This window comes from Pseudonaja textilis, chromosome 1 (assembly GCF_049901715.1).
Source record: "Pseudonaja textilis isolate UNSWEBS1 chromosome 1, rPseTex1.2, whole genome shotgun sequence".
Taxonomy (NCBI): domain Eukaryota; kingdom Metazoa; phylum Chordata; class Lepidosauria; order Squamata; family Elapidae; genus Pseudonaja; species Pseudonaja textilis.
This window is the reverse complement of record NC_141990.1, coordinates 166,940,807-166,962,645: the sequence shown is the minus strand read 5'-3', so window position 1 is coordinate 166,962,645 and position 21,839 is coordinate 166,940,807. Positions and strand designations below refer to the sequence as shown.

The window sequence follows — 21,839 nt, the reverse complement described above, 5'->3', positions numbered from 1 at the left end:
GAATAAGCCAGACTATTGTCTTCACAGAAGACTTGCTATTTAAGAGTGCAAAAAAAAAAGGAGGAGGGCTTAGATGATTAATTTTGAAAATTTTGGTTCTGGATCTCTTGACCCATGATCAAAAGATTTATATTTTAAATGTTACATATTTAGCTCAGATAATACCAGAAATTGAACATGTGAGTCTCCTCCAGCACACTGAGAAGGAAGTAGATTTTGTGAAAGAGGAAAACAGTCCTTTGTGGAACAGGAGGTGGCAAGTTGCTTGTATAGGAGACAGATAGAACCTGCTGTGAAGTTGTTTCCTGTTGTCACTAGTCCTCCCCCTGCTTTACTAGTCCTATCCTTGGGAAGGGGAAAACCATTCTTGCAGAGAAGAGCTTTTCAGGGAAGGGTGAGGAGGTGTCTTTTTTTTTTTAATGAGATCAAGTGGAGGGGTTTGGTCTCCAATTTTGCCTTCTTTCAATATGCCTCAGTTCTCTGGGTGCCACCACCAGGGTTGGAAGAGCTAAACTAGAGGAAACTGGAGAAGGGAAGCCAGGATGCCTCCCACCTGTTGCAAAAAGGTGACCACCTTGTTGTACTCAATGGACAGTGTAGAGTGGTAACAAAAAGTAGTTTGCTTATTTGGAAACCTGGGAAGATTGGGTAACTCTTGGGCAGAAATTGGATTATTTGTGAGAAGTTCATTATCTCTGCTAATACAACAGCATGGTAAAAATTCTGTTATTGTTAATCCCTGCTGGAGAGTACCAGACACCTCCTGTGTATTGGCACCAAATGGAGGATTGTGCATACCCCATTACTGTGACCTGATTTTCTTAGGTGATTTAGTGCAGCTTCAGTTATGTCTGAACTCTTAACTAGATTTGGATGCTCGACAAATTGAAAAAGGCAAGCATACAAAACAGTTGTGGTGAGCAAGTTCTTTGTTGGCCTCCTGTGTGCTGGACTTTCAGTGGCAATCATTCAACCAGAGTGGGAGAAAGGAAGAAATGCATACCTCTTGGGAAGAAGGCCCCTGTCCTTAAAACTCAGAGGTAGCTGCTGAGAAGTAATATATAATTCACAAGGCCATGCTGTTTCATGCAGATGGTGACATTCAAGCATGACTGACAGTAGAGAAGCAGAATCTCTGAAGCTTATTTACTTTCTTCACTCTGTTTTCTTTCCTGTGGTCTCCTGAAATTCTAAACATTAACAATTTCCCCAAATGGAAAACTACAGGCACTGTATAATTTTATATAGTGTTTGTAATAGTTTCTAATTTCAGCCTTTTGCTTATGTATCTATGCAGCTGAGGCAACATTTCCTCTGTCCATTTCTTCCCCAACTTATCTGAAGGACCATGAGGTCATCCAGTGCATTTCAGAAATCAGAAGTTTGTATAAGCAAGAGTATTATTTTCACTGGATAACATTTACAGAGTGGAGTGTGGGGAATACACCAGTAGCTTTTTTGGTCTTCCTTGATTTAAAAGAGTTTTCTTACTCCTCTGTGTCATGTGTCTATAGAATAAAAGCATTCCCAGAGGCTAGAAGAAGGGGGAGACACGGGGTTGGGCAGAGCTTGTGTTCAGGAGCCCTCTTTATTATGAAAAGCCTCCTGTTTGCCTCAAGGTTTTCACCAGTACCAAAACCTCATTTTAATACTGTTTGTGTGCCCCTCCCTGTGCTATTTAGGCTGGACACCTCTAGAGTTCTACTCCCAACATGAAGCAGCATGGTAAATCAGGCAGAATTATCCAAGTTGTCCATGTGCATTGGTGTATTAACCCTTAAACAGACTAAGCACATGCTTAGAGCATCAGGTCCAAAGGGGGCACCACAAAAACTTTTATGTAGTTTAAGCTTGGCTTCATTTGTACAGTATGTACAAAGGAGGGGGCATCAAGATTTGTCAGTGCTTAGGGCACCAGTGAGCCTTAATCCACCACTTTCCATGTGTCTTGGCTGTCTCAGTTAAATTAGCAGCTGTTAACAATGTACCAATAGAAAACTTCTTGCCAAATGTCAGCTACTATTATCTTGAGTGCAGAGAACTCACATCGTTTTGGATCCCGATGGCTAAAGTTTTGTTCCATAAAGCAGGTTAGAAAAATAGGTAGACTAGATTGGATGCAGCACAAAAAGGAGAAACTAAAGCTGCTTGCTTGGCTTGGCTAAGCCTGATTGTGGGGCAAGGGACATATTGTTTAGCAGTTCTCAAGACTTGGCCATCCTGTCCACTGTTTTTTCCACACATTAAAACGTTCTACTGTCATTGGATATTTCCAAATATGTATAGAGGCAGGGCAGCTGCTAGAAACAATACATGTACAATCATACTTCGTTTTTGTTTTGTTTTGTTATCTGTTTCTAGCTGTGGTCATATTTGAACCAAAGCTGTAATTCAAAGAGAGAGCTATTTCATTTAATTTTGAGGTGTCTGCACTTTTCCTTCTTTCATTATTTCTCAGTTCCTTCTGGGAAATTGCTTGAGGCATGCAGAAAGGGACAGTCCCCTTAGGCTGCCCTGAGGGGACATCATCTGGTGGTGGCAATGAACCGCTGTGCAGTTTTGTTTCTTTTGATGGACACAGTAAAAATAAAAAGAGTGTGCTGTACAGCCAAATTGGAATGGCATTGTTGAGATTCTTTAGTATGCATTTAGCTGTGTGTATGATGCAGATTTCCCTCCTAAGCCAGTAATGAAATAATAAATCAGATTTGTGGCATTTGTAAGATGAAATGTTTTTTTGAAGATTAAATCACCCTCCTGGGTCCATTGTTATATAACTAACAGTTGAAAGTGCTTCCTCGCTCAAGATATAATTGTTACCAGGCTATTTGTGGGCCAGTACCACAAAAACCACCACTGCTGATTATTGCAGTCTTTAATTCCAACTGCTTAGCTTGCCCTGAAATGTTGAAGGAGACAGGGAGGAGATGAAGGCAAAGCCGGGAAAGAAAGACATGCAGAAAGGACGTGAAGTGGGGTGTGGACGTGCAGTTTTGTGGTTGGAACAGAAAGAAGAAATGCTAAGATGTCATCTGAAAGCTATTCCTTGCTATGCCAGAGACTATATGTGTGGGCCTAACATGGGACATGTAAACCTTTTTTGATGCCACGCATCACTGTTGGACAGGGTGGATACTTTTCTAGGGTGCTATCTCGTAAAAGGGCATGCTCATGATACCCTGTGGCTATCTAACTACCTTGTAAAAAGTTTAGTAAAAGGTCAAAGATGGCTTAATATTGTTTTGATTGCTTCTCCCTCACTTTAGGTTGGAGAGTCATTTAGGCAGTTCATCTGCTTTAGACTACAGATGATTTATTCCTCAGAAAGGGCTTTCTGCTGCTCCTAGATTGAAAAAAACAACCCTTAAATCAGATTTGACAATCATAGTCTACTTGCATTGAAGTGCTACTGTTATGTTAAAATAAGACTGGAGAATATTGGTTGGAATTTCTTCTTGATGAAATTCCCATGTTGTGTGAACTTGGGCCAGATTTTATCTTTTTTTTGTTTCAGCTAAATTAAGAATAGTTGAAAGACACCATGAAAAATGTCCTGGGCAGGAAAGGTGGGACAAACATGAAATAAATAAAATAAATACCATTGCTTAAATAAACAAAAAGAATAACCATTTTCTATTTGTGAATTTGAAGACAGGTTTTAAACTTTAAGCACATTCAAAAGCCAAGGTGTTTGGTCTTGTTGAATCTTGCCAGGTATCCCCTGAAATGCTTTTCCTCACTCCTATTTGACATGGTAATTATGAAGGGAGGGAGAACAGTTTACTGTTAAGAACCATCCTATGAAGACTTTCTCAAGATGAATGACAGCCAAGCACTGAAGCATGGTGATCACTATAATGCGAGGTTTATTCAGTTGTACTGAATTGTGTAACTCAGAAATAGAGAAACTATTGCTGAGAAAAGGCATTAGCAGGGACAAGGAAGGAAAAGAAGATGTCAGTTAATTTTTATGTATATTAAATGTATATTGTACATGTAAATGTATATTGTATATTATATGATAGTCTGTTGGACTATAGTCATTCCAGTTTTAAATTATATATTGTCCTTTTTTTATCAAAGGCAGAATTATTAAATTGGAATCTAATAATCCCTGTGGTTCCTGTTTTATTTCCAGATTCCATTTATTTCCAGATAATCTGATTTTTGTTTTAAATGTTTTTAAAAATGTAGATGGACCCATTTATAGCTGTTCTGTTTCCTGGACCATCTAAGATATGAGTGTATTCAAGGTTGACTCAGCCGTCCAACCTTCCAAGGTGGATTAAAAATGAGGATCCAAATTGTTGGCGGCAATATGCTAACACTGTAAACTGCTTAGAAAGGGCTGTAAAGCACTGTAAAGCGGTATATAAGTCTAAATGCTATTGCTATTTGAGGTTGCTGTTGTTGTGCACACTAAATCTAAATATCCACATCTAGTTGGCTATGGTAAAACAAATGAAAAACACAAAATCACAACAACATAATTCAATCATCATTTACCAGAAAAATATTTTAAAGTGTTTTAAGATTATCACCCAATGTCACTTGCTGCCTTTATTTTAGATTTTGGACATTTTTATCTGTTTGTTTGTAGCTCAGCCATGTGGGGGCCGCTTGAATTCCAAAGATGCTGGCTATATCACTTCACCCGGCTATCCACAAGACTACCCTTCGCATCAGAATTGTGAATGGATCATTTATGCCCCAGAACCCAACCAGAAGATCACCCTCAACTTCAACCCACACTTTGAAATTGAGAAACATGATTGCAAGTAAGAGGTTATTCTTTTTTTGTCTCCTATTGTCCCTGTCCTTGACTTAGGGAAATAAATCCAGTCTGTTCTTTCTGATTCTTGGCCTCTCTTTACTCTTGTTTTACTGTCTTATGAATTGTATGATTAGCATAACATCTTTATAAAAACTGATACTGTGACTGGAGGAATTTAGATAGTGTGGATGAACGGGAGGCTGAAACTCTGAAGCTGGTGCCATTCTGCAAAGTTACAAGTAATATATCATACTTGGAATGTAGCTATTAAGCAAAAATTTCTGATAAGCCATTAGTATATCTTATACTGCATGCATGAGCACAGATTAGAACTCTTATTTCTATTCTTTGCTGTATTGCAAATAAGCACAGAATTAGGGAGATGGGGAACGTGTGAACCATATTCTGATGGCCATGACTCTCAAGGTCTTTTTTCTATCTTACTGAGCATTTAGTAACTGCCTAAACAGATATACAATGCCAATATTTTCAGTTTCCTTATATTTGGTCATCCATCAAGGGTAGAAAAGAAAAGGCTATTTTTTAAAGATGCAAGAATAAGAGTTCCATCAGAATCAGGTCTATGGTTTGGTTGGGAGTCTTTGTGTGTGTGTTTTATATAGGAACAAATCTATCGGTAACATATTTAGAATCATACTAGACCATGCCCTATAGGTCACCATTTCAAGAGCTATTCTGTTACCTAAACAGAGAAACAGAATGACCCCAGGTGGGCAAGAAGCACTGGGAACAGGGGTGACTTCTAAATTCCTGCCAGCTTCCCCAGTGACTTTGCTTGTGGGAAACTGACAGGGAATATCACAAATCACTCTTCCTCCTTTTCAGCTGGCCAGTGGAACTACCTACCATTTTGCTAGGGGGAGGGGAAACAAAGAGAGCCACAGACAGCAAGGAAAGGTAATTTAGAAATTAATTTTGAAAATTGCAAGGTATGCTGACATTCAATTCATAAGACAGTAAAAACACAGAAATTGAAGTTTGGAAAATGTAGCTTTTGATCATGAGCAAGTCCTGCATTTACATGTTTGATAGGATTTAACATAATTCTGCTGTACAGGTAGTCCTTGATTTACTACCACAATCAAGCCCAACATTTCTGTTACTAAGTGAGACATTTGTTTATTTATATAACATATAAAAATTCAATTTCAGTTAACTGTGTGTTGTCCGGGTTCAATTATTTTTAGGAATTCATAATCAAAATGTTTGTTAAGTGAATTTTGCCAGCCTATCTTGTAACTGTTGTTAATTGAATCACTGCAATTGTTAAATTAATGACTCAGTTGTTAAGTGAATCTGGCTTCCCCATTGACTTTGCTTGTCAGAAAGTAGCAAAAAGTGATCACATGACCCCGGGATGCTTCAACCATCAAATATGAGTTAGTTGCCAAGCATCTGAATTTTGTTCACAAGATGCTGCCATAAATGTGAATAATTGCCATTGGTCACATTTTTCAATGCCATTGTAACTTTGAATGGTCACTAAATGAACTTCTGTAAGTCGAGGACTATCTGTACAGCTAATTCCCATTGGTGGATACCTAGGTGATTTTGTATAATAAAAAGAGTAAAGAAAAAAGGGATTATTTTTATAGCAAGATGATGGCATTTTGTTTTTGTTTTTTTTACTCAAAACGGCTACATTTGGATTATCAGTAATTAGCCAGGTACAAATCTTTAAAAAAATATTGATGGCAAGTGCTACTTCTCTTACAATAGAGAAAAAAAGCAGCTTTTCTAACATTTCTTCTCCTATCTGGTTAGCAAAAAACAACCCCATATATATTCTTTTGGCAGCTTGTCACCTTGGTTTGGTTATTCATGTGCTATACATTCTTCATAAGTAGAAAAGTGTGCTCCCTGCTTTCAAAAATCAGACAGATTCTACAGCACTTGGTGAATTGCAAAGCTAGGGAGCTCAATGTCCAAGAAAAACAATTAGCAGCTAGTAAGAAATAATTAACCGCTTCAGTGAGCACCATTAAAAGCATGAATTAATGAGGTAGCCCCTTGGGTTTTACAGCTCTGTTTGAATGTCTGTGGCCTAGAGGCTGTTAAAAATATTTTGCTTTTCTTGAATGTCTAGATCTGATCCTGCAGTCTTTTATGTGGTTTTAAGTCCTACTTATTTCTGAGGGGTGGATAAATTTAGTTGATTGAGCTGGTTGATGATACAGCAATTTGATTTTTTCCAAAATAATAAATAATTCCTCCTGTAGGTGGGGAGAAATGCTGGTTTCACATTTTAATGTAAACCTAGTTAATTGATGCTCTCTGCACTATTTTAATTGTGTTAAAATGTAATTATTCTTTGACATTCATATATCTTTAATAAAAATTCACTCAACTGTGAACAAAATGCTTTCTGATTAGGGAAGTTTCTTGTGAAACACATATAGTAGGGGAAATGTGCCTAATCTTTGTTAAGTTTTACATTTAAAAGTAGAAACTGAGAAAATAAGAACAGAGAGAAATTAAATTTATTCCTAAGAAAAAATAGTGTAAATTAATATAACTGACATAGCTTGAAATTGTTTGCTTAGATCCTTGTTGATACAAGTTTAAACTGTTTAGTTCATTTGAAATGAAATTGTTTTTATCATCTTGGTGGCTATCCAAGATTGATTTTGTTGGACCTCTCAATATCTTTTAATATTTTTTTTAATATTGATATTTTTATAGTCCTTGTTTTCTCTAGGACTTAGAGAACTTTACAAGGGTATCTGCCATCATCTTGAATGAAAACAGCTAGGGATCATTCTGCATGAAGGAAATAACAAACTTAATTCAGACATTATACTTCATCATAGCTTGTGCTTTCAAGCTCAGCTGAAACTGTCTATCTGGTTAGCTCTATTTTGGTAGGTCAGAGCAGGGTCACCACTATCCCATATTGCAACTTGTTGGGAATTAGAAAATAGTGTTTCTTTTTCAAGTATTTTTTTTAAGTTGGGAGAATTGGGGGTGGGTGGGTGTATACATGTTGCTATATCCACGCTCCTTGGGGATAAGGTCATCATGCCTGTTTGCTGGAAATCACCCCCTCCTCCACAAGTGCCCTCCTCTCACCTGGTGGACCAGTTAGTTACTATTATTTTGCCCAGAAAGGAAAGTATCTCTGAATCCTTTGCAAACCATCAACTATGTGAAAGCCATATGTGGTGCAGTATATAGTGGGAGCAACTGTATATGGCAGTTCTGAGGCAGAGTAATGGCTTATGATTACCTTGTTAATTGATATATCTCATCAAATGACAGTCCAATCGGACAAACAAACTCATTTTTACTTGCAGCTACATCTTCTGGTTTTTTTGGCTGGTCCCAAAGTATGGCCTTCTTCTAATCTCGGCTGAATGTATGAAACATATCAAAATAGCAAGGGGAGGAGTATTTCCATTTGTTTGAATATTAGGAAATCTCCCCGTGTGACTCTTAATCCACCAGACTTGTATCACATTGAGAGGTTTGGTCCTGGTGAAATTAATATGACTGTCCCTTCCATTCAATCGTCCAGCTGAATAGATAAGAGGTTGGAGAGCTAAAGGAACAGGTTTTATTCTGCTTTCATTTCTGCTAACTCTGCTAACTCACTGTCCAGGTACTCCCTAAGAAAAAATAAAGTTTAATATGATAAAATTTAGGATCCAAATGAAGCATTCATTCTGGCCTGGGAATCCAGGAACTGCAATAGCAGTTGCGAATCAGCCAGATACCTTGTTCCATATTTAAAGGGAAAATACTGTATATGCTTGTCCTACAGGAGAGTTAGCTTAAATGCTTAGAATGAAAGAATTTGCAGCAGTGTATTCATGGGGAGAATCGCACATCTATTTTATATCAATAAAACTTTATCTTGGGAGGCAATCCTTTAATTTATTATTCTTGTAATATCACTTCTCATAATGTGTGTGAGAGAAGAAGACAAGGAGAGACATTGCTGCCAAGGCAATAACCCATTAGCCATTTTAAAATAATTAATCATGGGAGAGGCATAATCTAACATTGGAGAAAGGAAACACACATCCTAAATGTAAATCAGCATGCGAAGAAAAGGGGAAAAACGTTGTGAGTGCATGAAAAGATAGAGAAATATTTTGGGAAATATGGCATTTTTACTGTTATTTGAGAATTTCTTATAAAGCTTATTTTGAAAGACTGTATAAGAGAATTGAAGCGATTGTGATAACAACAGATACAGTACAATCATCAGTAGCCAGATTTTCATTAAGGCTCTTGAATCTACTTATTGGGAGGATTAAATCCACACCAAACTTTACAGAGCCTCTCTACTTCTAAGCAGGCTTGCGGGATAGATTTTGATCTTGGAAAGTACATCACTCACTTGCATAGAACAATCTAAACAACAATTCTACTGCCTAACAGCAGCTGATGTTTTATTATGTAATTGGTTGAAATTTTGCTTATATGTAATAATGGGATGTCCTGCATTAGAGCTGTAATATAATTCTATGTAATTTGCATAATGTCCCAACACAATCAACTTAATCTTTCACAAATAAATGATGATAAATTTGTTGTGGTGAGGCTTTTAAAAGCCCTCCATGATTTCAATTAATTTTTAAAACATATTTTAAGCACTTTTCCTGAAAGTGCCTGCTATTTCTTTCCCTTTGCCTTCATGCATTGAAACATCATTACTCCCAGTGATGCCATGTATACATTATCCATGCAAAATAGGGCCACACAGCCGTTTCCAGTTCTTGGTTGATCTTTGCCTTGGAATGGCTTTGCTAGCACCTGCACATCTTACAAACCAAAAACAAGAAAAAGCAAATATTCAGAATTAAAATTGATTTAATTTAAATGGAATTCTAATTAAGTTAATTAAAATGGTTAATATGTCTGTTTCTTAATATTTTCTTCCTTTGATCCCATGAATGGAATGTGAGAAAATTTGTGGGAGAGCTCCAAATCTTCCGGGTCATCAGTTTATATCACTGCTTTTCATCAAAGCAATCCTTTACTCTAGAGCTTATTGAAGTATTGTCCAGAGAACCTTAGGGTTTGATGAGAACTGGGCAGACTTCAGGCAAAAAAGAAAGAAAGGTTCAATAAAGAGCTGTCTATCACTTTAGTATTGGATCTTGATCAGTGATTCTGGGGAAGGGAGATTTACTAAGATGATGAAAGGTCTAGAAACCCACTGTTTGGAAAGGGCTGTTAATGGATCTGGATATATTTAACTTACAGAAAAGTTGAATATAGCCACAATGTATGATAGTGATTTGAAGGATGGTCATGAAGAAAAAGGAGTGGAATCATTCTCTGCTGGCCCACATAGTAGGACAAGAACCAGTGGGTTAAAACGAAAAGAAGCTGATTTTAGCACATGTCAAGAAAATGTGTAGAAGTGGAACAGCCTGCCACGTTAAAGAATGAATTCTCCTTCCTTAGAGCTCTTCAAACAGAATCAGGTTGGTCATTTGTCAGTGAGGTCCTAAGTGGGGCCTGTTGGACTTTAGGAGTCTGTGACAACCCAGAATTCTTTGTTTCTCAATGGCCATGGTGTAATTTTTTTGGACTTTCCAGTTGCTGCCAATAATTCTTCTGAACTGGGATCCCTGTAAGGTTTTCTATGCTGCTATAAAGGATTTGGTTATTCTCTATCTTGTCATGATGTTCTTTACAGGGAGTGTCTCCCTGTAATTTTCAGTCCCCTGGTAAATTGATGCTAGGGAAACATCAAAACATAACTTTGTAACTTTATGATGATAAAGTCCTTTCCCATGATCCATGGCTGGCCGGGGTCATACATATGACTGTTTCAGGAATTATGAATTAATAGCAGCAGCAGCAACAACAGCCAGATGATACTGGGAAAATAGTTTTAAAAAGGAAATATGTTCAAAAGTATTTTGCAGAAGATATTTCTTCCCAATCCCAATGACTAGTGAAAAATCAAAACCAGGACTCTTGCCTTCCTGCCTTCCTTATCTTCAGATTTACTGATCGCAACCATAGGCTTAAGAATTAAAAGCAAAACAGAATTAAACCAAATGCACTAGTCTGTTTCCCATGTGAACCGTCTTTTGCTTATTTATATGGAGACCCACTCATTCAACCCAACATTAGGAACTGTTAATTAGGAAAATTAGGAAGAAGCCCTCTTGCCTTGTTGCCTTCCTTGTCATGAAAGGATCATTTGGCACTCTTAAAGCATCCCTGCCCCTCCCCCCAGCTTTGTTTCTGCTTGAGGAAAAAGTTGATGTCCTTCCATTATCAATGCCCAGTGTGTGCTACGATAGGCATAGCCAGGATGTTGAATACTTGCATTTATGGGCGCTTTTTCTGAAATGAAGACTGGAGGCTGCGCCATTGTCTACCCTGCTGCTCTTTAGAAGCATTGACACAGCAGCCAGCTGAAAGCAAAAAGGAGAAAGGGAAACAGAAGCACTGATTAGAAGTGTGCCAAACTATTTGGAAATAATGGTAATAACCCAAGTCAGCTTGCCATTTTTTACTCTCCGTGCAGTGAGTGCAGCTGCTGTTTTTCCTCTTGCTCTTCTTCAAGTATCCATGCTGGGAGGGAGAGGGTAGTTATCTACTTGTTGAATTGGGAAGCTGCATCTCATTGAAAAAGAACAGACTGTTGTGCTCTTCTGTTATATTACTGTAGATTAAGCAAGGCTCCATGGCCTCGCCTGTGCCAAGGTTCATTTTTTATCTGGAAGGGAGACTTGAACCTTCTGAGGCTGAACGTCCCCCCCCCCCAGTTCCCCTTGGTCACGTAGCTGGCCATAATGGCTGCTTCTCATTTCTTTGACGCTGCCTAGGTTGGAAAATTTGACTCTGAAACCTCATCAGTATGTGAATCACTGCACGGAAGGCTTTCCTTTTTCATGCACCTGCTCCCTCCCAACAGCATCTTTCAAGTTCAGGTTTCAGTTTGGAATCCGTATGCATGTATTCTTTTCCCCAGTCCCGTAGCCTTCTGAAGCCTTCTGAATTAATGGTGCCGAAATATGTGTCTTGCTGCTCCACGCTGTGCTAATCATCATGTGAAAGGATCGTATAGGGCATTCAGATGGCTTTTTGCTTCATGTTGGTATTGTGGATGTGGGGCAGTCTTTCTCCCACTGCAATGAAATTGTTTCAAGAGAAGATCGGTTAAAACCAGCCCAAATTTTTTCTCTGTCATTATTCAGTTCTGTTCAATTGCAAGTAACCCAAGGAGCATCCTGGTGTGGGTAGTTCTGTGGCTTCATCAATAGTAGCTTGCAGCCCCCTCTGGTGGTGACATGGCAGGGAGGGCATGCAGCTTTGTGAGACTGGCTCCTGCAGGGGAGAGGGAGAGTGGCTGAACTTGATAGAGACACTGTGAAGTTGTTTTTAACTGCGCAGGTTTTTAAATTCTTAAATGTGTTCACTTGAACTGAACTTACTCTTTTGCTCTTGGTTGACAAAAATAGAATGCTGTATGAAGAATTCACACAGGAAAATCACACAAATCATTGCAGAATACAATGAACCCACCTTAAACAGTCAGGACAGTGAGGCTTCAGAAAACTGGGTTTAAATGTAATCAACACTAGATATATTATGCATTGTACCTTAAAATTGCTCTCTTGATCCTGAAAAATAGATCAAATGCCTCCAGAGTATATTAACAGCATTGATTTAAAAATCTAAACTCTTGTTCTCTCTTTGTGCTAACAATCCTTAATTATTCCATTGCATTTAAAGCTTTTAGTTTTATAAGGGAGGTGCAGAATTTTACAGAAGATATTTTGCATCCAAAAGGCAATCAACTGAAATACCAGCAGAACTGAATTAATGATAATTCAGGAATTGAAATCATATGAGGGATGTGGACTAATTTCCCCAAGCTAAGATCTTGCCTACTAGATTTCTTATTCACCTTAGAAAAGCATCATATTTATATCTGTCTGTCTAACTACCCTGGACTCTGTTTAAGCAGAGAATTGGATGAAAATGGAGCAACCAGTGTTTCTTAGCATTTTTGCTTAGAAATAATGTTCTTTCACATTGCTCGTCAACAAAATATCCATCACATTCTGTCCAAATGTCCATCAAGAGCTTACACCAGCCCAATGTCTGATTTTTTTCAACATAGACCACCCTGTCCTTGAATGGCTGGGTGGACTGAACATTAACATTTGTACTACTATAAGTCCGTGTATTTGCCATATGCTAAATAAATAAATAAATCTTTCACATTAGAGTTAGTTCTAAATAGGTTTGTTTAGTGTTAGTGTGTACAACCTGCAGATTTTGCTGATCGTTACAATTAAATAGGCTATGTCTTGAGTTTCTTAGCTATCTCTTGGATTTATTTTCTTTATAAAGAAAATTAGGCTACTTGAATTTAATTTACTAGAAGAGGTTTCCTGACAGAATGGGGAAATCTTTGGGAGTGCCATAACTTTATAGTCAAATAATCCAGAATAGCAATAAAACAAGTCATAAAAAGACCACAAAGCCAAAATCAAATACAATGTTTCCTAATTGTGATCACAATTTAACAGCATTCAGCTACTTTAATTGAGAACTGAGAGGACTGATCTGTTATTAGAAATTAGCCCCACCTCATAGGGCTTCCCAGGCATTTAGGTTCTTAGCTCGGGGTTCCAGATGACATAAAACAATACACACCAACTCTTAATTTGATCTCTAGAAAAGTGTCCAGGGCCAAGCATTATAAAAGATGGCACTGAAAGATCACAATAGGTTAGATCAGGGACCACCAACCTTTTGGACCTCAGGGACCACCAAACTCATAATTTTAAATCCCAGGGACCACTAACTGGTTCTGTGGGTGTGGCCTAATTTGTGGGTGTGGCTTGGTGGTCATGTGACTGGTTGGGCATGGCTTGTATGTAAATATTATAAATATATAAATACTGATTTTTTTATAAAAAAAGAACAACCTTTACTCAAAATCAGGCAAAGCAGGCAGGCAGATTGAGTTGCTCACAGAAGCACAGATTCATTCAGATATCTATCTCCCATCGGCTAGCTCAGTCTGTCACATAAAATTTGCTTGCAATCAAACTCATAAAATTAACTCACAACACACCATGTATGTAAATATTGAATTTTTTATTTAAAAAAGAGCAACTTTTACCCAAAATCAGGCAAAGCAGGCAGGCAGATTGAGTTGTTCACAGAATCATTCAGTGACTATCTATCAGCTCAGTCTGTCACATAAAATTTGCTTGCCGTGACTCTGCACTGAATAAGAGAACCTTCAGTCCTAAAGGAGGTTCGGCTGTGCTTAAAAGCAGAGCCGAAAATCTAAAGATTAGCTAGAAAGCAAGAAGTCCAACCATTTCCTGCTTCCTAAAATCTCCCAGCACAGCAGAACAGCTGATGTCAGGAAAAATAAGGAAAAATAGCTATTAGCAGGCAAGTTTGCCAGGTAACGCATGAGTGGGCGGGGAGGGTTCCTGTGGGCCAGGTGGGCAGGTCATACTTGTGTTTCTGCGCAGCCTGGATTAATTGCTTTGGGGGGTGTTCTGGGGGTGAGATTTCTCTGCGGCCCCCCAAAATTTTCTCGCGGCCCACCGGTTGGCGAACAGTGGGTTAGATCATTGTCTGTCCCTTTTGTATCCTCAAAGACGGGACTGAGCCAGACGACCACCCCAAAAACACTAGGTATACCCAGAATTTCAGATGGTCAATATTCATTTAGGCTTCCACAAAGGCAAAGGCAAACTCCAAACAAAGAAGCAAGCTGGGCATACAACAGGGAACAAGAATATATAAGAGGAGAAAAAAGTATGGGATAGGTTCTAAATTAGGATAGATGTAGGGTGGGGAAAACTTAAAACCATGCATACTCTAATTTTGTGTCAATAATTTACCTTCTTTGTTTTCGAAGTATGAGTTTATGAGAAAAAAATATATGTCAAACTTCATAGGGTGGTTGGCACTATTATGTTTCTGATCCCAATCTTCTATGGTATCTCTGCTTAGGAATTAAATCACTAGAGTATCTTAGATAAGCCAGAATAACTTATGAAATTGGGACAGTCATATATTTGCAGGACTTCGGGTGAAAACGAATAGTGATCTTATGCAAACTAACACTACATTGTTGCTTGCCAATTTTATATAACAATCTACAGGGAAAGAAGAACATTTTTTCCTGCCTTTTTTATATTGCCTCAGTGGAGGGAAGCAGAAGTGAAAATTATGAATCATTGAAATACAGTTCTGACTTGACCAAAATATCAGCTGATAATTATAATGATAGCGAGCAAGTGTTGGCTGTACTTTTTTCCCAGTCTTGTAACCAGTCAGCCATTACTTTTGGATAATTAATAGCATTGTGAAGATTGACAAATAAGTAATGCTTGCATAAATGCTTAAAAAATAAATGCATCTCTATAAATTGGACAACTGATAGACATATAAACAATGCAACTCCCCACCCACCCCTTAAACCAAGATCTGTATATCCTGTATGAGATACAACTTCTTGTTTTATAATGTGGGTAGCAATCAGCTTGCTTCTCCTCCCTACTCCTACTTTACTTTCCCACCTTTACCTGGTGAAAATAATCAGTATTAAAAGGGGTAACTTTTAGTAGTAAGAAATTGTAAAGTGTGGATTTTTATTCAGGAATCAAATAACAATATGAAACTATTTGTTAAAAATTATGCCATGGTTCTGCTGCAATGTAATTTGGGAAGCAGATGAAACCTAAATTGAAAAGATAATGAACATTTGGAACATAATGTATAAACTGAAAATAATTTATGCATAAAGAGACAGTTGAACCTAAGCCTTTCAATGAATTAAATACGTATAAGAAGCACTTAAACTTCATTGACAGATACACAGTTGTGCTATTACTAGAAAAAGAAAGAAAAACAGGGCAAATTATTATGCACTGTAATACCAAAGGATGTTAAAACAAAAGACAGGATAGACTGTGAAAAATATTATGCAGGAAAATAAGGTAATGAAAAAAACAACAACCACTAGAATTCTGATGTTTTTATAGAGCTAAAATCTTAAGTTTATATAGAAGTTTGATGGAAGAAATACTTGAATAAATCTATATCAAATTATATCAAATATTTATTATCTCCAACAATAAATCCTTCAAAATATCTAAGTTCAAACAAAATGTAATTCTTTGTTCTGTTGGCTTGGCAGCAGAATGCCATAAGTATTTGTAAATACTTTGATTCAACTACCAACACATATTTTCAGTCAGTGTTTAGAGATCTGACATATACTGGACTCTAGTAATTATACTAGAAAGATATGTTTATATACAATGGATAAAGACTTTTCTATGAAACATGTGTAACTCAGTTCACTTTTAATGTATGATGCTTTGGGGCAAAATGTTGATTAACATAATTGATAATATTCATTATGACCAAGCTGGCAGTAGTGAGGCGATATTAAAAGGGTCTTATCCACGATTAACAAGTAAAACAAGACAAAGAAAAATGTTGGATTGATGTTTATTCAAGCAGAGTTTTGGAATGAATAATCTTTTCTAAAACTAGATGTTTAAGAAAAATCTTTTACTTTCAAAGTGACATTGATGAAGGTTAACTTTTGATCATATTGTTCATTAAAAATCATTGAATTCCACTTTTTGTTGGTTATGTTTGAACTGCCACTATTAAAATGTATTTCCTCACATTTGAATTTGTTTGTTAGAACTGTAGAAATTTCAATCTTGAACAAACTTGATTTTGAAATTCTGGCACAAAATTGGTGGGTGCATGTGAAAGGGGGGAAAAAATTAAAGGATATAACTGTCAGGATTCCGGCGATTGTCCTATAGGGCCCCCTGGCGGTGTTCATGCAGTTAATAAATGAGGTGCTACATAAGGGGGTCCCTTGTCTACTTGGTGATATCCCCATGTACACTGAGACCATGGATAACCACATACCCCTAGTCCACCAGGTACTGAAAAAACTTCTAGTGGTAAACCTGTAACTCAAGCTGTCGAAATGCAAATTTTACCACACACAGTTAGACTACCTGTGCTACTGAATCTCAAATGTGGTCATAGAGATGGACCCAGCCAAAGTACAAGCCATCCTAGGCTGGCAGCCCCCTCACACCCTACAAAGTGCTGCAAAGCTTCTTGGGGTTTGCAAACTCCTACTGACAATTCATCCCCTCCTTCGCAAGGATTGCCAAACCCATGACTCCTAAAGACAGGGAGCCCAGGAACACACACACCCTTGTTTATGGCAACTCTAAAACCGGCAATGGAATGCCTTATGGGTTGACAATAACCTTGCAAAATCTAGAGATAGAGGAAGCACAACTTTCCAATTTTTTAACTATTATGATACAAACTTTTAAAAATGGAATTATTGAGGTGAAATGCTATATAATATCTTAGTTACTTATTAATGTACATAACATGGCCATACTTTACTCAAATATTTATATGGTTTCTACTTTTAAATATAAAATATAGGACAGTTCTAATTCCAAGAATCTATTTGCTATTTTTCATCTGTATTCATCTATGTAAAATATGAATAGTACTTCATTATAAATAATATGAAATTACAAACAAGGAATCAAACCATTCAATTATTTGGTTCAAATTGAACTACAACTGATGGTTGTAGTTGGCTTTGATTCAAGTCAAAGGTTCAATTATTTTTCTTTTCTTTCATATGAGAACATTACATGAAATATAAAACATATAATCTACATCAGTCATGGTGGGACTATTAGCTTCAATAGTTTTCCTGCCCCAATTTTAGATTCTGAGATTCCTATTTCAAGCATATTCTTGTTTGGTTTATTTTATATTTGCTGCTTCCCCCCACCTCCCTCTGTTCAATTGGGCAGTAATGGTGTGGGGTGGCATTTCTTTAGGGGGCCGCACAGCCCTCCATGTGCTCGCCAGAGGTAGCCTGACTGCCATTAGGTACTGAGATGAGATCCTCAGACCCCTTGTGAGACCATATGCTGGTGCGGTTGGCCCTGGGTTCCTCCTAATGCAAGACAATGCTAGACCTCATGTGGCCTGGAATGTGTCAGCAGTTCCTGCAAGACGAAGGCATTGATGCTATGGACTGGCCCGCCCATTCCCCAGACCTGAATCCAATTGAGCACATCTGGGACATCATGTCTCGCTCTATCCACCAATGCCACGTTGCACCACAGATTGTCCAGGAGTTGGGGGATGCTTTAGTCCAGGTGTGGGAGGAGATCCCTCAGGAGACCTCCACCACCTCATCAGGAGCATGCCCAAGCATTGTAGGGAGGTCATACAGGCACGTGGAAGCCACACACACTACTGAGCCTCATTTTGATATTACATCAAAGTTGGATCAGCCTGTAGTGTTTTTTTCCACTTTAATTTTGAGTGTAACTCCAAATCCAGACCTCCATGGGTTGCTAAATTTGATTTCCATTGATAATTTTTGTGTGATTTTCTTGTCAGCACATTCAACTATGTAATGAACAAAGTATTTAATGAGAATATTCCATTCATTCAGATCTAGGATGTCTTATTTTTGTGTTCCCTTTATTTTTTTTTGAGCAGTGTATATATGTTCTATTGTTTGACATCTGGTAGGCGGACCCAAAACAACACATGACACCACCACCACCATTCTCCCTTACCAGACTCAAACCCAAACCCAATCCCATAGACTAAAGATAACCACCGTCCAGAAACCAGACCATGGCTGCATCACCAGCTGCCACACACCCCGATCCCCAAACCAAGCAAACAGACACACGCCATGAACACATAGCCAGGCCTCAAACTCGGAGCCAAACCAAAACCCAGAATGTCACATCACAGCCATCCGCTCAGGATATCACATCACAGAACTCAGGAGGTTACACCACAAAATCTTAGGATGTTGCAACACAGCCAATGACCCAGGAGATTACAGCACAAGATCCAGGATGTTACAACAATAGAACTCAGAAGGTCATCACACAGCCCAGGACCCAGGTCGTTACAACACAGTAGGCTGATAGACACACAGCCAATAGCTCAGCCACACATGTTCTTACGAAAAAGCCAGCCAATCTGCAAACATCAACTCCATCAACCAATCAAGAAATGACAACATAGCCAACCTCCCCACCAGTATATATAAGGAGATGGCAGCTCTGATCATGCTTTGCTTGCACAAGCACAAAGCCGAAAGCACCAGCCTGAAGATGATGAGTGGGACCTCATCGAAACGTTGCCAAGATACTCTCAATCTTACATGGGAAAAGACCTGAACACGCCAAGACCTGCACAGCTGTACCCATGAAAATCTACGAATATATATATGCGTGTGTGTGTGTATATACATACACACATAAATATACATATACATATACATATGGCATTCATCTTTGTTCGGGTATTTTCCCACGTCATTATAGTTGTGCTTTTAAAGTTGTAGCAACGTTTCGGCAGAATGTCATCTGCCATCATCAGGCTTCTGTAGATTCTGAGATTCTGCCGAAACGTTGCTACAACTTTAAAAGCACAACTACAATGACGTGGGAAAATACCCGAACAAAGATGAATGCCATACATGTAAGTACCCACGAAAACTTAAGAAAACACACACACACACACACACACACACATATATACACACATAGATACATACACACACACACACACACACACATGGCATTCAGCTTTGTTCGAACAAAGCTGAATGCCATACGTGTAAGTACCCACGAAAACTTAAGAAAACATATAGACATATGCATGTACATACATATTTTAAAATATACTAATGACTATTTAAATGATATTAGGAAAACAGAGAGTATGATGACTTGGGTGAAATTCTGGTATTATGTTCAAAAAGTGTGAATTAGGGTTATATAAATGCTATAGGTTGAAATTGATCAAAGGGAAGTGTTAGCAATCTGTCCACCAATTAGTTGGGTTGGCAATATATAAACCAACAATGTATGTTTGTAGCTTTAACACAAAATCACTGTATTGATTTATACTATATTCGGATTGGTTGATTATATTGCAAATTACCATAAGAGGGAGCTAGAGATCATAGCTTGCTTTCTCTGACATTCTGTCTCTCTGACATTCTGTGTCTCTGACATTCTGTTGCTATCTAAGGTTCTCTGTTGTATTTATGCTGTGCTTATACTTTGATATCTTTGTTTACTGTAAATGACAAAGGCAACTGGTAAGAAGACTTTGTAATTGGATATTCTTTGAACTGTTAAATGTATATGACCTGGACCGTTTATTGGACTGTGCTATTTCTTAAAGTAAACTATAACTCAATTTAGTGTATCTGTGTGTGACTGCATAATTATTCATAACTATTCTCAAAAAGTTTCCATGTGCATATCCTTGTTACTCAAGGGTTATTTTGTACATATAACAGGAAGTAAAAGGGGAAATTAACTCTGTTTTTATTTTATTTTTTTCTTTGTGGTATATATGACAGAAAATACAATTGATTATACAAAGCATATGAGAAAACAGAAAATATAATGAACTAGAAGGGATTATGTGGGAATGTAAAATATTTATAATGAATGAATTATATTATAATGAAAAGCAGGGGAATGAAAATTTATTAAAATTATATAGGTAAATTTTGGAAACAAAGAAAAAATATGGAATGATCATATGAATATCTTTGGAATAGATGTAAGATATATTGTAGATGGCGGGGGCATATACCATGTGGATCCTAAATGTATTAATCTTACTTTACTTTTACTTGTTTTTTCTCTCATTGACTGTCTAATTATATATTGGTCTTGAGAAAGTTATAATGATAACAATACATTGGGTAACATAAAATAGGTGGTAAGCTGAAAATGGAAATAATAGGGTATAAAGAATTGAAAATATATGTGAGGATGAAATGATTTTGATATTGAATTAATGAATTGAAATATGAAAGGGAAATTTATCTAAAGGTTAGTTGAATGGATAATAAATTGAAGTGATATTAATTAAGAAAGTTGAAAGTGTAACTATGACTATGTATAAATATTGTGATCTGGAATCATGTTGCTCACGTGAAGAGATGTGTACAAAATAATAAAAAAACCTTTGAACTAAAAAATAATAATATACAGCATATAGCTCTGGTTTAACATGCTTATATGAGGCAGTGCAACTAGCATATGTCTCTATTCCAGATTGACTAAGTGATACCATCAGAGATTTTCTCTCTCTCATTATTTAAGGGTTGTACTGTTCTGCATTGGCATAACTCTAGGAAGATCAAGTGACTGTGACTTTTTAGGCATAGCACACTCATGTATGTAATCCTTCTCCCTCATGAGCTTTGTTGTGTGCCACTGGGCTTCTGGATATACTTATAAGATTTTCATGGTAGAAAGCCAGGTTATCTGTAGGACTGCCTATCTCCATTAATTTCTAGTCATTCTACTAAATCTGACAGGTTGGTCATGCTCCAGGCCCCTTCTATTACATAGTGGCATTTGATGGAACCCAAGATGCATGCTTTTTTTTTGTCATGCCTTGCCCTATCCAACAGTATATTCTCTGAGATTTGGATGTCCCTGACCCTGCTAGTCTTTTGTAAGGTGTTGACAATTTGATTTTTCTTCAGGCAGAGTGCCAGGAGGCTAAATGAGTCAGTCTTCAAGAAAGCAACTGTGCAGATTATGAATCACCCTGAGTTCAACACATTGTTTTAAATCTTGATTAATTTGTAGTTGCTTTTTAACTGGTTGTTAGCCATCCATTGTCACATGGTGAAGGGATGGCCATATAAACTGAATAAGTAAATAAATATTTTGTAATTTATCATACAGCAAACAAAATTTTTAAAAGGACAAATGTTCAAAATGGGGTTCCCTGTGGTAAGTAAACAATCCAGATATTGCATTATAAAACAGATTCCATTTTAGATATTGAAACTCTGTCACATTTATATCTGCCCAATAATCACCATTGGAGAAATCTGTTGGTAATCACATAAGCAATTGTTAGTACCTATTATCTAATACCTATAAAGGGACCTTATAACACATTTTTGTATGGGATTCTTCCATCTAATCATTGCACATTCTGGCTTCTTGAGGATTAAGGT

The 21,839-nt window shown here is 37.5% G+C and overlaps 1 protein-coding gene across 5 annotated transcripts in view; it reads left to right on the top strand.

Moving 5' to 3' along the window:
• Nucleotides 1-21,839, top strand: part of NRP2 (neuropilin 2) — a 255,966-nt gene that overhangs the window by 52,887 nt on the left and 181,240 nt on the right. For all 5 annotated transcript variants that reach the window (XR_015739693.1, XM_087913793.1, XM_026707612.2 and 2 more), the window contains exon 2: nt 4,601-4,778. Coding sequence is in view for 4 of the 5 variants with exons in the window: in XM_087913793.1 (XP_087769919.1) it covers nt 4,601-4,778 (178 nt within the window). In the remaining variant the exon portion in view is untranslated. The remainder of the gene's footprint in view (nt 1-4,600; nt 4,779-21,839) is intronic.